The sequence below is a fragment of the Salvelinus alpinus genome, chromosome 20 (assembly GCF_045679555.1).
Source record: "Salvelinus alpinus chromosome 20, SLU_Salpinus.1, whole genome shotgun sequence".
NCBI classification, from domain to species: Eukaryota; Metazoa; Chordata; class Actinopteri; order Salmoniformes; family Salmonidae; genus Salvelinus; species Salvelinus alpinus.
In genome coordinates this window covers 6,615,243-6,627,315 of record NC_092105.1, presented here as the reverse complement: position 1 = coordinate 6,627,315, position 12,073 = coordinate 6,615,243, and the positions used below count along the sequence as shown (strand labels likewise).

Sequence of the window (12,073 nt, the reverse complement as noted above, 5' to 3'; positions counted from 1 at the left end):
TGCACTTCACAAAATAGATGGCAGGAAAATAATGTGGATATATTGAAGCAACATCTCAACACATCAGTCAGGAAGTTAAAGCTTGGTCGCAAATGGGTCTTCCAAATGGACAATGACCCCAAGCATACTTCCAAAGTTGTGGCAAAATGGCTTAAGGACAACAAAGTCAAGGTATTGGAGTGGCCATCACAAAGCCCTGACCTCAAGCCTATTGAAAATGTGTGGGCAGAACTGAAAAAGCATGTGTGAGCAAGGAGGCCTACAAACCTGACTCAGTTACACCAGCTCTGTCAGGAGGAATGGGCCAAAATTCACCCAACTGATTGTGGGAAGGTTGTGGAAGGCTACCCGAAACGTTTGATCCAAGTTAAACAATTTAAAGGCAATGCTACGAAATACCAATTGAGTGTATGTAAACTTCTGACCCACTGGGAATGTGATGAAAGAAATACAATGTAAAATAAATAATTCTCCCTAATATTATTCTGACATTTCACATGTCAGGAATTGTAAACAATTCTCCCATGGGTCTCCCGGTCGCAACCGGCTGCAACAGAGCCTGGACTTGAACCAGGATCTCTAGTGGCACAGCTAGCAACTTCGATGCAGTGCCTTAGACCACAGCGCCACTCGGAAGCTCCCACTTGTCTCCAGATCCACATCCTAACCCTCTCATCCTGACCTGGAGGTAACACTCTGATCCTGGAGGTAACACTCTGATCCTGGAGGTAACACTCTGATCCTGGAGGTAACACTCTGATCCTGGAGGTAACACTCTGATCCTGGAGGTAACACTCTGATCCTGGAGGTAACACTCTCATCCTGACCTGGAGGTAACACTCTCATCCTGGCCTGGAGGTAACACTCTGATCCTGGAGGTAACACTCTGATCCTGGAGGTAACACTCTCATCCTGGAGAAAACACTCTCATCCTGGCCTGGAGGTAACACTCTCAACCTGGCCTGGAGGTAACACTCTCAACCTGGCCTGGTGGTAACACTCTCATCCTGGAGGTAACACTCTGATCCTGGAGGTAACACTCTGATCCTGGAGGTAACACTCTGATCCTGGAGGTAACACTCTCATCCTGGAGGTAACACTCTCATCCTGGAGGTAACACTCTCATCCTGGAGGTAACACTCTCATCCTGGAGGTAACACTCTCATCATGGAGGTAACACTCTCATCCTGGAAGTAACACTCTCATCCTGGAAGTAACACTCTCATCCTGGAGGTTACACTCTCATCCTGGAGGTTACACTCTCATCCTGGAAGTAACACTCTCATCCTGGACTGGAAGTAACACTCTCATCCTGGAGGTTACATTCTCATCCTGGAGGTAACACTCTCATCCTGGCCTGGAAGTAACACTCTCATCCTGGAGGTTACACTCTCATCCTGGAGGTTACACTCTCATCCTGGAGGTAACACTCTCATCCTGGCCTGGAACTAATACTCTCATCCTGGAGGTAACACTCTCATCCTGGCCTGGTAGGTAATACTCTCATCCTGGAGGTAACACTCTCATCCTGGCCTGGAGGTAACACTCTCATCCCTGCCTTGAGGTAACACTCTCATCCTGGCGCTAACTCTCATCCTGGAGGTAACATTCTCATCCTGGAGGTAACACTCTCATCCTGGCCTGGAGGTAACACTCTCATCCCTGCCTTGAGGTAACACTCTCATCCTGGAGCTAACTCTCATCCTGGAGGCAACACTCTCATCCTGGAGACAACACTCTCATCCTGGAGGTAACACTCTCATCCTGGAGGTAACACTCTCATCCTGGAGGTAACACTCTCATCCTGGCCTGGAGGTAACACTCTCATCCTGGAGATAACACTCTCATCCTGGAGGTAACACTCTCATCCTGGCCTGGAGGTAACACTCTCATCTTGGTGGTAACACTCTCATCCTATCCTGGAGGTAACACTCTCATCCTGGAGGTAACACTCTCATCCTGGAGGTAACACTCTCATCCTGGAGGTAACACTCTCATCCTGGCCTGGAGGTAACACTCTCATCCTGGAGGTAACACTCTCATCCTGGCCTGGAGGTAACACTCTCATCCTGGCCTGGAGGTAACACTCTCATCCTATCCTGGAGGTAACACTCTCATCCTATCCTGGAAGTAACACTCTCATCCTGGTGGTAACACTCTCATCCTGGCCTGGAGGTAACACTCTCACCCTGGAGGTAACACTCTCACCCTGGAGGTAACACTCTCATCCTGGAGGTAACACTCTCATCCTGGAGGTAACACTCTCATCCTGGAGGTAACACTCTCACCCTGGAGGTAACACTCTCATCCTGACCTGGAGGTAACACTCTCAGCCTGGAGGTAACACTCTCAGCCTGGAGGTAACACTCTCACCCTGGAGGTAACACTCTCATCCTGGAAGTAACACTCTCATCCTGGAGGTAACACTCTCATCCTGGAGGTAACACTCTCATTCTGGCCTGGTGGTAACACTCTCATCCTGACCTGGAGGTAACACTCTCAGCCTGGAGGTAACACTCTCACCCTGGAGGTAACACTCTCATCCTGGAAGTAACACTCTCTTCCTGGAGGTAACACTCTCATCCTGGAGGTAACACTCTCACCCTGGTGGTAACACTCTCATCCTGGAGGTAACACTCTCATTCTGGCCTGGTGGTAACACTCTCATCCTGGAGGTAACACTCTCATCCTGGAGGTAACACTCTCATTCTGACCTGGAGGTAACACTCTCACCCTGGAGGTAACACTCTCATCCTGGAGGTAACACTCTCATTCTGGAGTAACACTCTCATCCTAGCTATTGTCCTATACTGTTGACCTATTGTCCTGTACTGCAAACCTACTGTCCTGTCCTGTCCTGTCCTGTTGATCTACTGTCCTGTCCTGTATTGTTGATCTACTGTCCTGTATTGCTGACCTACTGTCCTGTACTGTTGACCTATTGTCCTGTCCTGTATTGTTGACCTCCTGTCCTGTCCTGTTGATCTACTGTCTTGTCCTGTATTGTTGATCTACTGTCCTGTATTGCTGACCTACTGTCCTGTACTGTTGACCTATTGTCCTGTACTGTTGACCTATTGTCCTGTCCTGTCCTGTTGACCTACTGTCCTGTATTGTTGACCTACTGTCCTGTATTGTTGACCTACCGTCCTGTCCTGTTGACCTACTGTCCTGTACTGTTGACCTATTGTCCTGTCCTGTCCTGTTGACCTACTGTCCTGTATTGTTGACCTACTGTCCTGTATTGTTGACCTACCGTCCTGTCCTGTTGACCTACTGTCCTGTACTGTTGACCTATTGTCCTGTCCTGTCCTGTTGACCTACTGTCCTGTATTGTTGACCTACTGTCCTGTATTGTTGACCTACCGTCCTGTCCTGTTGACCTACTGTCCTGTACTGTTGACCTATTGTCCTGTCCTGTCCTGTTGACCTACTGTCCTGTATTGTTGACCTACCATCCTGTCCTGTTGACCTACTGTCCTGTCCTGTTGACCTACTGTCCTGTATTGTTGACCTACTGTCCTGTCCTGTTGACCTACTGTCCTGCATTGTTGACCTACTGTCCTGTATTGTTGACATACTGTCCTGTCCTGTTGACCTACTGTCCTGTATTGTTGACCTACTGTCCTGTCCTGTCCTGTTGACCTACTGTCCTGTCCTGTCCTGTTGACCTACTGTCCTGTCCTGTTGATCTACTGTCCTGTACTGTTGACCTACTGTCCTGTACTGTTGACCTACTGTCCTGTATTGCTGACCTATTGTCCTGTCCTGTCCTGTTGACCTACTGTCCTGTATTGTTGACCTACTGTCCTGTATTGTTGACCTACTGTCCTGTCCTGTTGACCTACTGTCCTGTCCTGTTGACCTACTGTCCTGTCCTGTTGACCTACTGTCCTGTATTGTTGACCTACTGTCCTGTCCTGTCCTGTTGACCTACTGTCCTGTCCTGTTGATCTACTGTCCTGTCCTGTATTGTTGATCTACTGTCCTGTATTGCTGACCTATTGTCCTGTCCTGTCCTGTTGACCTACTGTCCTGTATTGTTGACCTACTGTCCTGTATTGTTGACCTACTGTCCTGTATTGTTGACCTACTGTCCTGTCCTGTTGACCTACTGTCCTGTATTGTTGACCTACTGTCCTGTCCTGTATTGTTGACCTACTGTCCTGTATTGTTGACGTACTGTCCTGTATTGTTGACCTACTGTCCTGTCCTGTCCTGTTGACCTACTGTCCTGTCCTGTTGATCTACTGTCCTGTCCTGTATTGTTGATCTACTGTCCTGTATTGCTGACCTATTGTCCTGTCCTGTATTGTTGACCTACTGTCCTGTCCTGTTGACCTACTGTCCTGTCCTGTTGACCTACTGTCCTGTATTGTTGACCTACTGTCCTGTATTGTTGACCTACTGTCCTGTCCTGTTGACCTACTGTCCTGTATTGTTGACCTACTGTCCTGTCCTGTTGACCTACTGTCCTGTATTGTTGACCTACTGTCCTGTCCTGTTGACCTACTGTCCTGTTCTGTTGACCGACTGTCCTGCACTGTTGACCTTCTGTACTGTCCTGTTGACCTACTGTCCTGTCCTGTACTGCTGACCTACTCTCCTGTCCTGTTGACCGACTGTCCTGCACTGTTGACCTTCTGTACTGTCCTGTTGACCTACTGTCTTGTCCTGTACTGCTGACCTACTGTACTGTCCTGCACTGTTGACCTGTACTGTCCTGTCCTGTTCTTATCTACTGAGCTGTTCTTATGTACTGAGCTGTTCTTATGTACTGAGCTGTTCTTATCTACTGAGCTGTTCTTATCTACTGAGCTGTTCTTATCTACTGAGCTGTTCTTATCTACTGAGCTGCTCTTATCTACTGAGCTGCTCTTATCTACTGAGCTGCTCTTATCTACTGCGCTGCTCTTATCTACTGCGCTGTTCTTATCTACTGAGCTGTTCTTATCTACTGCGCTGTTCTTATGTACTGAGCTGTTCTTATGTACTGAGCTGTTCTTATGTACTGAGCTGTTCTTATGTACTGAGCTGTTCTTATGTACTGAGCTGTTCTTATGTACTGAGCTGTTCTTATCTACTGAGCTGTTCTTATCTACTGAGCTCTTCTTATCTACTGAGCTGCTCTTATCTACTGAGCTGCTCTTATCTACTGCGCTGTTCTTATCTACTGCGCTGTTCTTATGTACTGAGCTGTTCTTATGTACTGAGCTGTTCTAATCTACTGAGCTGTTCTTATGTACTGAGCTGTTCTTATGTACTGAGCTGTTCTTATGTACTGAGCTGTTCTTATGTACTGAGCTGTTCTTATGTACTGAGCTGTTCTTATGTACTGAGCTGTTCTTATGTACTAAGCTGTTCTTATGTACTGAGCTGTTCTTATGTACTGAGCTGTTCTTATGTACTGAGCGGTTCTAATCTACTGAGCTGTTCTTATGTACTGAGCTGTTCTTATGTACTGAGCTGTTCTTATGTACTGAGCTGTTCTTATGTACTGAGCTGTTCTTATCTACTGAGCTGTTCTTATGTACTGAGCTGTTCTTATGTACTGAGCTGTTCTTATCTACTGAGCTGTTCTTATGTACTGAGCTGTTCTTATCTACTAAGCTGTTCTTATGTACTGAGCTGTTCTTATGTACTGAGCGGTTCTTATCTACTGAGCTGTTCTTATCTACTGAGCTGTTCTTATGTACTGAGCTGTTCTTATGTACTGAGCTGTTCTTATGTACTGAGCTGTTCTTATGTACTGAGCTGTTCTAATCTACTGAGCTGTTCTTATGTACTGAGCTGTTCTTATCTACTGAGCTGTTCTTATCTACTGAGCTGTTCTTATCTACTGAGCTGTTCTTATCTACTGAGCGGTTCTTATCTACTGCGCTGTTCTTATCTACTGAGCTGTTCTTATGTACTGAGCTGTTCTTATCTACTGAGCTGTTCTTATCTACTGAGCTGTTCTTATCTACTGAGCTGTTCTTATGTACTGAGCTGTTCTTATGTACTGAGCTGTTCTTATGTACTGAGCTGTTCTTATCTACTAAGCTGTTCTTATGTACTGAGCTGTTCTTATGTACTGAGCTGTTCTTATGTACTGAGCTGTTCTTATGTACTGAGCTGTTCTAATCTACTGAGCTGTTCTTATCTACTGAGCTGTTCTTATGTACTGAGCTGTTCTAATCTACTGAGCTGTTCTAATCTACTGAGCTGTTCTTATCTACTAAGCTGTTCTTATGTACTGAGCTGTTCTTATCTACTGAGCTGTTCTTATCTACTGAGCTGTTCTTATCTACTAAGCTGTTCTTATGTACTGAGCTGTTCTTATCTACTGAGCTGTTCTTATCTACTGAGCTGTTCTTATGTACTGAGCTGTTCTAATCTACTGAGCTGTTCTAATCTACTGAGCTGTTCTTATCTACTGAGCGGTTCTTATGTGCTGAGCGGTTCTTATCTACTGAGCTGTTCTTATCTACTGAGCTGTTCTTATCTACTGAGCTGTTCTAATCTACTGAGCTGTTCTAATCTACTGAGCTGTTCTTATGTACTGAGCTTTCTATTGTCTATTAATGTTCTGTATCATGTTTAATGTTTTGTGTGGAACCCCAGGAAGAGTAGCTGCTGCTTTCTCAACAGCTAATGGGGATCCTATTAAATTACCCAAAAACTATGGACCACCTCTACTCCAAGGACCCACTGACGAAGCGGTTCTAGTACTTTATGGAGCAGACTGGGACAAGTCAACTGGGACAAATACGTTGCAGCTCAACTGGGAAGTTGAAACAGTTTAAAGCACATTGAATCGATTCCCTGGAGACAATTATGTGATGTGTTTATTTGGCTGTAGTGTCAATTTACCAGTAGCGTGCCGTGGGCCTGGCGCCTGGGCCTTCAGTGAGGTCCTACACAGTCCCACCCGAATTAATCCACCTGTTATTACCATCATTTAGATGCCATGGCTCTAGACACTATACATTTAGACAGAAACGCAGTATAACCAGGCGTTGCGTCACCTTGAAATTGACATTTTTTTCAGAGAATTGCAGGGGAAGAGTACAATACAGTACAGTTCAACTAATAGGCAAGAACATAGTCGAGTGCAACAGAGTTATATTAATATTCTTCTTCTATCCATTTCTGGTCCACAAACTTTGAGCTTTAAGTCCCCCAAAAAATAAATACAGTGTGTTCACTAAACAGCGCATTGTCGCACCCAAAGCAGTTTCACCGTGATGATAAAGACACATAACTATTCACTGAAAATAAAAGAAAACAAATAATTTGCAACATAGGCTATTTGCCATTTTATTTTGTTAATATATAGGCTATTTAATATTAACGAAATAAAATGCGAAACATACATACACATTTAATAAAAAATAACATGCATTGTATGCCTACTCACCAAAGACTGATTATTAGACAGTTGCGTGCGCTTAGGGGATCGTGAGAAAAATGCTGCAAGGCCATTGAGGTTGGCAAAGAAGACCTTGCATTCTTTAAGCTTTGAGGCTCCTTGAGTCAGTACTAAATTTAGTCGATGTGCATAGCAGTGAATGAATAAGGCCATCGGTGCCCTCTCCTTAACTTTAGCCTGCACCCCATTGAGTCCAGATGCCATGACTGCTGCGCCATCAAAACACTGTGCCACAACTTTATCCAGACTACATTCATTTTCCTCCAAGAAACGGAAAATAAGAGCGGCAATGTCATCAGCTCGCTTGCCGCTTGTCACATCTTCAAACCGGATAAATCGCTCCTTGACTCCCGTGTCCGTCACATAACGCAGGACGAGTGAGAGCTGTAGCTCCACTCTGGTGTCCCCAAACGTTTTCAAAAGCACCATTGCTTCTAAGTGCCCAGCCGTACTTTGGTGTCTCGTTGCTGCCTTGGTTAGACAACTCAAGTTTGCAAAGCCAGTGTGGCTCCAAACACCAAATCGATCACTTGCAAATAATAGGCATTCCCAGCAGTACAGTTTGCAGTGCTTCTCGGAGCCTGTGAGCCATTGACAGCGCTCATAGTTGAAACTTTGAAAGTGGCGAACGAACGAACCCCTTTCCCGCCTGTGACAGGCTTTGTGGCGTCGGGCGACCTCTCCTTACAATGTCTAACTTTTCTTGAAAAGTTCGTCTTGAGAATGGCGTTATAATTATATCCTCGACCAAATCGATATCTTCTCCTCCTTCCGCCATTGTGGGTTCAAAAAACAGTAGAACGCGAATTAATTCGTTTATCAAATTTAGTTTCCTAGATCTGCATAGACCTGCCCATAGGACCTGCCTCTCAATATTGGTAATCCAATCAAAAGACGTGGACGCCCTACGCCTGCTAGCTGGCTCCTGTGTAACACTGGAGCCAGCCAGCAGGCGTACAATAGCCAACTCTAAAGCTGATTGGTTGACACAAAATTTAAATTTCCATTCACTTTAAGCTACAAGCGCCCGCACTGTTGATTCTGAAGGCCTGAGGGCAGATTTTAGACCCCTGGCAACACATGATGGCTGAATATGATTGGATAAAAGATCTAACGTAAAGACCAGCCCTCCAAATCTCAACCTGGGGCTGGAAGCAGTGCAACCAAGAGGAAAGCTATGAAATGAAGAGTATAACTCTTACTCTGGGGAATAATTTAATACATATTTGTGGGAAAATATATTTAAAAAAAATATATATTCTGATGATGTTTAGGCCAGTAGAGAAGGCCTTGCAGGCCCTGACGGCCCACCACTGCAATTTACTGTATGTGTTTCTAAACGCAAGTTTATGTTTGCAATAAAAATAAGTAATAAATGAGGTAATTTGTTAGACTTTCAATTACAAATTCAAGAGTGCGGAAGACTTTCAATTAAAAAGGAATGAATTATGTGAGACCACTTAGAATTTCCAAGTCTATCACATACCTCTCTCAACCTTAAACTTTCACTTTCAGTATGAATAATCTGCAAGACCACCAAACACCTTCTTGCTGTGTATGTGGGTAGTATGGAAGGGGGGGGGGGGGGGGGTCATGTTAAGGTCGTATATATAGAGAGGAGAAACCTGCAGTCTCTCAAATCATCTAGATCTCTGCCAGTCCACCACCATGTACCTTTACCTCCTCATCCTCCTCCAACTCCTTTCCTCTGCTGGTGAGTTGATCTATTCTATACATTATATATCTACGAAGAACCAGCTAGTAAAAAAGGTACAGCTGACTATTCTCTACAAAGAACCAGGCAGTAAAGAAGGAATAGCTGATTATTCTCTACAAAGAACCAGCTGGTAAAGAAGGAATAGCTGATTATTCTCTATATAAGAACCAGCTAGTAAAGAAGGTACAGCTGTAAATAAGGTATAGCTGATTATTCTCTATATAAGAACCAGCTAGTAAAGAAGGAATAGCTGATTATTCTCTGTATAAGAACCAGCTAGTAAAGAAGGTACAGCTGTAAATAAGGTATAGCTGATTATTCTCTATATAAGAACCAGCTAGTAAAGACGGTATAGCTGATTATTCTCTACAGAGAACCAGCTAGTAAAGAAGGTACAGCTGATTATTCTCTATAAATAATCACTTGGCAGCAGACAACAAAGGAGGTAGCTATTTGTTAACCAAATTGAACACAAATGATGTAGTTTTTTTGCTCCTTGTGTGTCCCAGAAGACATAGTTAACATGATATCCTCTTTCCCCCTCCTTCCAAGGAGCCTCTGAGAGTGGTATTGTGGGTGGTAAGATAGCTAAGCCCCACTCTAGGCCCTATATGGTCTCTCTGCAACACAGAGGATATCGTGTTTGTGGAGGACTGCTCATCCGAGAGGACTTTGTCCTGACTTCAGCACACTGCTTGGAAGGGTGAGTCAACAACGAATACAAACGCATGGTGTTACATGTCTCTCGAGGGGCATCTATGAGTAATAACTCTATGTTGACTGTCTTGTGGTATAATGTGACTCGTTTCGATTTGTTTTTAGTTCTTATCCTTTAACGGTGGTCCTTGGAGCTCACAACCTAACCGAAGAAGAGAAGAAGAGTCGGCAAGAGATTCAGGTGGTACATCACCATCGCCACCCCTTGCACAGACAATATAGCCAGCACACTTATGACATCATGCTACTCCAGGTAAACTTCAAAACATCTTTCTTTTATACATTTCTTTACGGTATTTACTTTAAAAAATTAGACAGTAGGTTAGTTTTAAATTGAGTGTTTATGATATGGATTTGTTTTACCTTCAAAAACTAACATCTGGGGATTATTTGAAGGTTTCAATATTTTTGATGTAACCCTTTAGTCATGATTTCTGTCTGATTTAGTTGTCTCATCTAATAATACATATGTAAATGAAAGACATCCACAACTAAAATATCTGAAGTGGTTCACACAATTTAAACGCCATGTGTTATTTTTCTTGTCTTTCAACAGTTAAAGACTAAAGCAAAACTGAACAGGTATGTAAAAGTCATTGGACTCCCAAAGAAGGATGGATCAATCCCAGCAAACATCAAGTGCTCCGTAGCTGGTTGGGGCAAGACGAACTCGAACAACAACCAGGGTTCAGACGTTTTGATGGAAGTGGCGGTGACGGTGGAGGATAACTCTAAATGCAAGAGCGTGTGGCAGAAATACTTTGACAAAAAACAAATGATGTGCACTCGTACTACCGGAGGGAAAGGATTTTGTCAGGTAACTAAATTGAATTTAGATCAAATTATTATAGTAATACTAGAACCAACATGCTGTAGAGGACAACCAGTACAGGTTTTAGTTTAGTTGATTATTTATGTGTAACATTACTGTACTGGAACACTAAAACAGTCTTTGAAGTATTCACTTATTCTCCTTTCACAATCTCACTTCTGTATGTCTGTTCTCTAATTCCTGTTGTTCTGTGTTCCAGGGAGATTCAGGGGGACCTCTTATTTGTAACAACAAGGCACAGGGTATCGTTGCTTTTAATTATCCTAAGAGATGTGATGATTCCCAATATCCTCATGTGTACATGAAAATCCCTTTCTTTATGCCCTGGATTAAAGAGGTGTTGCACGGATATGGTGCCAATATGTCTTTAACCAAGCAGGCGTAAATAACTAGAAAGTACTGTGACGCTAGTGTACAAACATAATGGTATCTATTCCTGTATAAATACACTGCTTATCATGCCCTGGATAGAGGACACATTTCTAATTTGTATCATTTTGTTTCCATTTAAAAAACATTTGTAACTGATTTGAACTGATTATAATGGATTTCCTTGTTTAGATACTGTTTTTATATATATTTTTGCAATCAGTAATTAGAAAATATATTAAAATGTAAAGCTAAACCTTTACTCTGTCATTGTTGTTGTTTTTGGATAGTCCATCTGTTCATACTGCCAACAAACTATCTGTTGATAAGCAACTGCTTGCTAAGGTTAGGGTTATGTTTAGAATAAGGGTTATGGTTTAAAGTTTAGCGTAAGGGACTAAGGGTTAGGATAAAGGGTTAGGGCTTAGGTTAGGGTTAGTAGATAGTTAGTTGGAATGTTACTGATGGTCTGTAGAGCAGGGGTTCTTCAACTCTTTTGGCCCGTGACCAACCCAATTTTGATATTTAAAGAATGTGAGAACCACACCATGTAATTTTTTTTATAAATGATGTAATCAATTAACTTTTTTTATGACAATGACAATTGCTATGACAATCTATTACAAATAGGTCTGACAGTATTTTTTGACAGCATTTCAATCTGAAGACAGTATGGTTTGATGTGACTGAAATGCATAAAAAAAAGATATTGGGAAGTTCAGAAGACCATCAGGCAATAATGTTGTAAGATCTTCTGTGTAGTGATGGGGTCATGATAGGGGCTGCACCAAATGATTGATGTATTATAATAATTGACTATGCTTATGTTGTATTAATAGAAGGGGAGGGGTTATAAGTTATAAGACCCCTCCCCCACTACATTTATAGGGTCTTAGACTACAGATTAACAATATATATATGCATTATAAGGTTTAGAATTGTTTCACAGTTATTTTCTAGTCTCTGCCTCTTATAAAGAAAAGGTCTGAGAGATGTGTGAGTTATTGCATGGGGTCTGTGAGCACTT

The 12,073-nt window shown here is 43.1% G+C and overlaps 1 protein-coding gene across 1 annotated transcript; it reads left to right on the top strand.

Annotated features, from left to right (window-relative positions):
- Positions 1-9,053: 9,053 nt before the first annotated feature.
- On the top strand, positions 9,054-11,600 carry LOC139546235 (granzyme B-like). The gene is made up of 5 exons (XM_071354371.1): positions 9,054-9,125; positions 9,681-9,831; positions 9,951-10,098; positions 10,402-10,662; positions 10,877-11,600. Exons 1-5 carry the CDS (start codon positions 9,080-9,082, stop codon positions 11,060-11,062), a joined length of 792 nt encoding a protein of 263 aa, XP_071210472.1. The 5' UTR covers positions 9,054-9,079; the 3' UTR covers positions 11,063-11,600.
- The last annotated feature ends 473 nt before the right edge of the window (positions 11,601-12,073 follow it).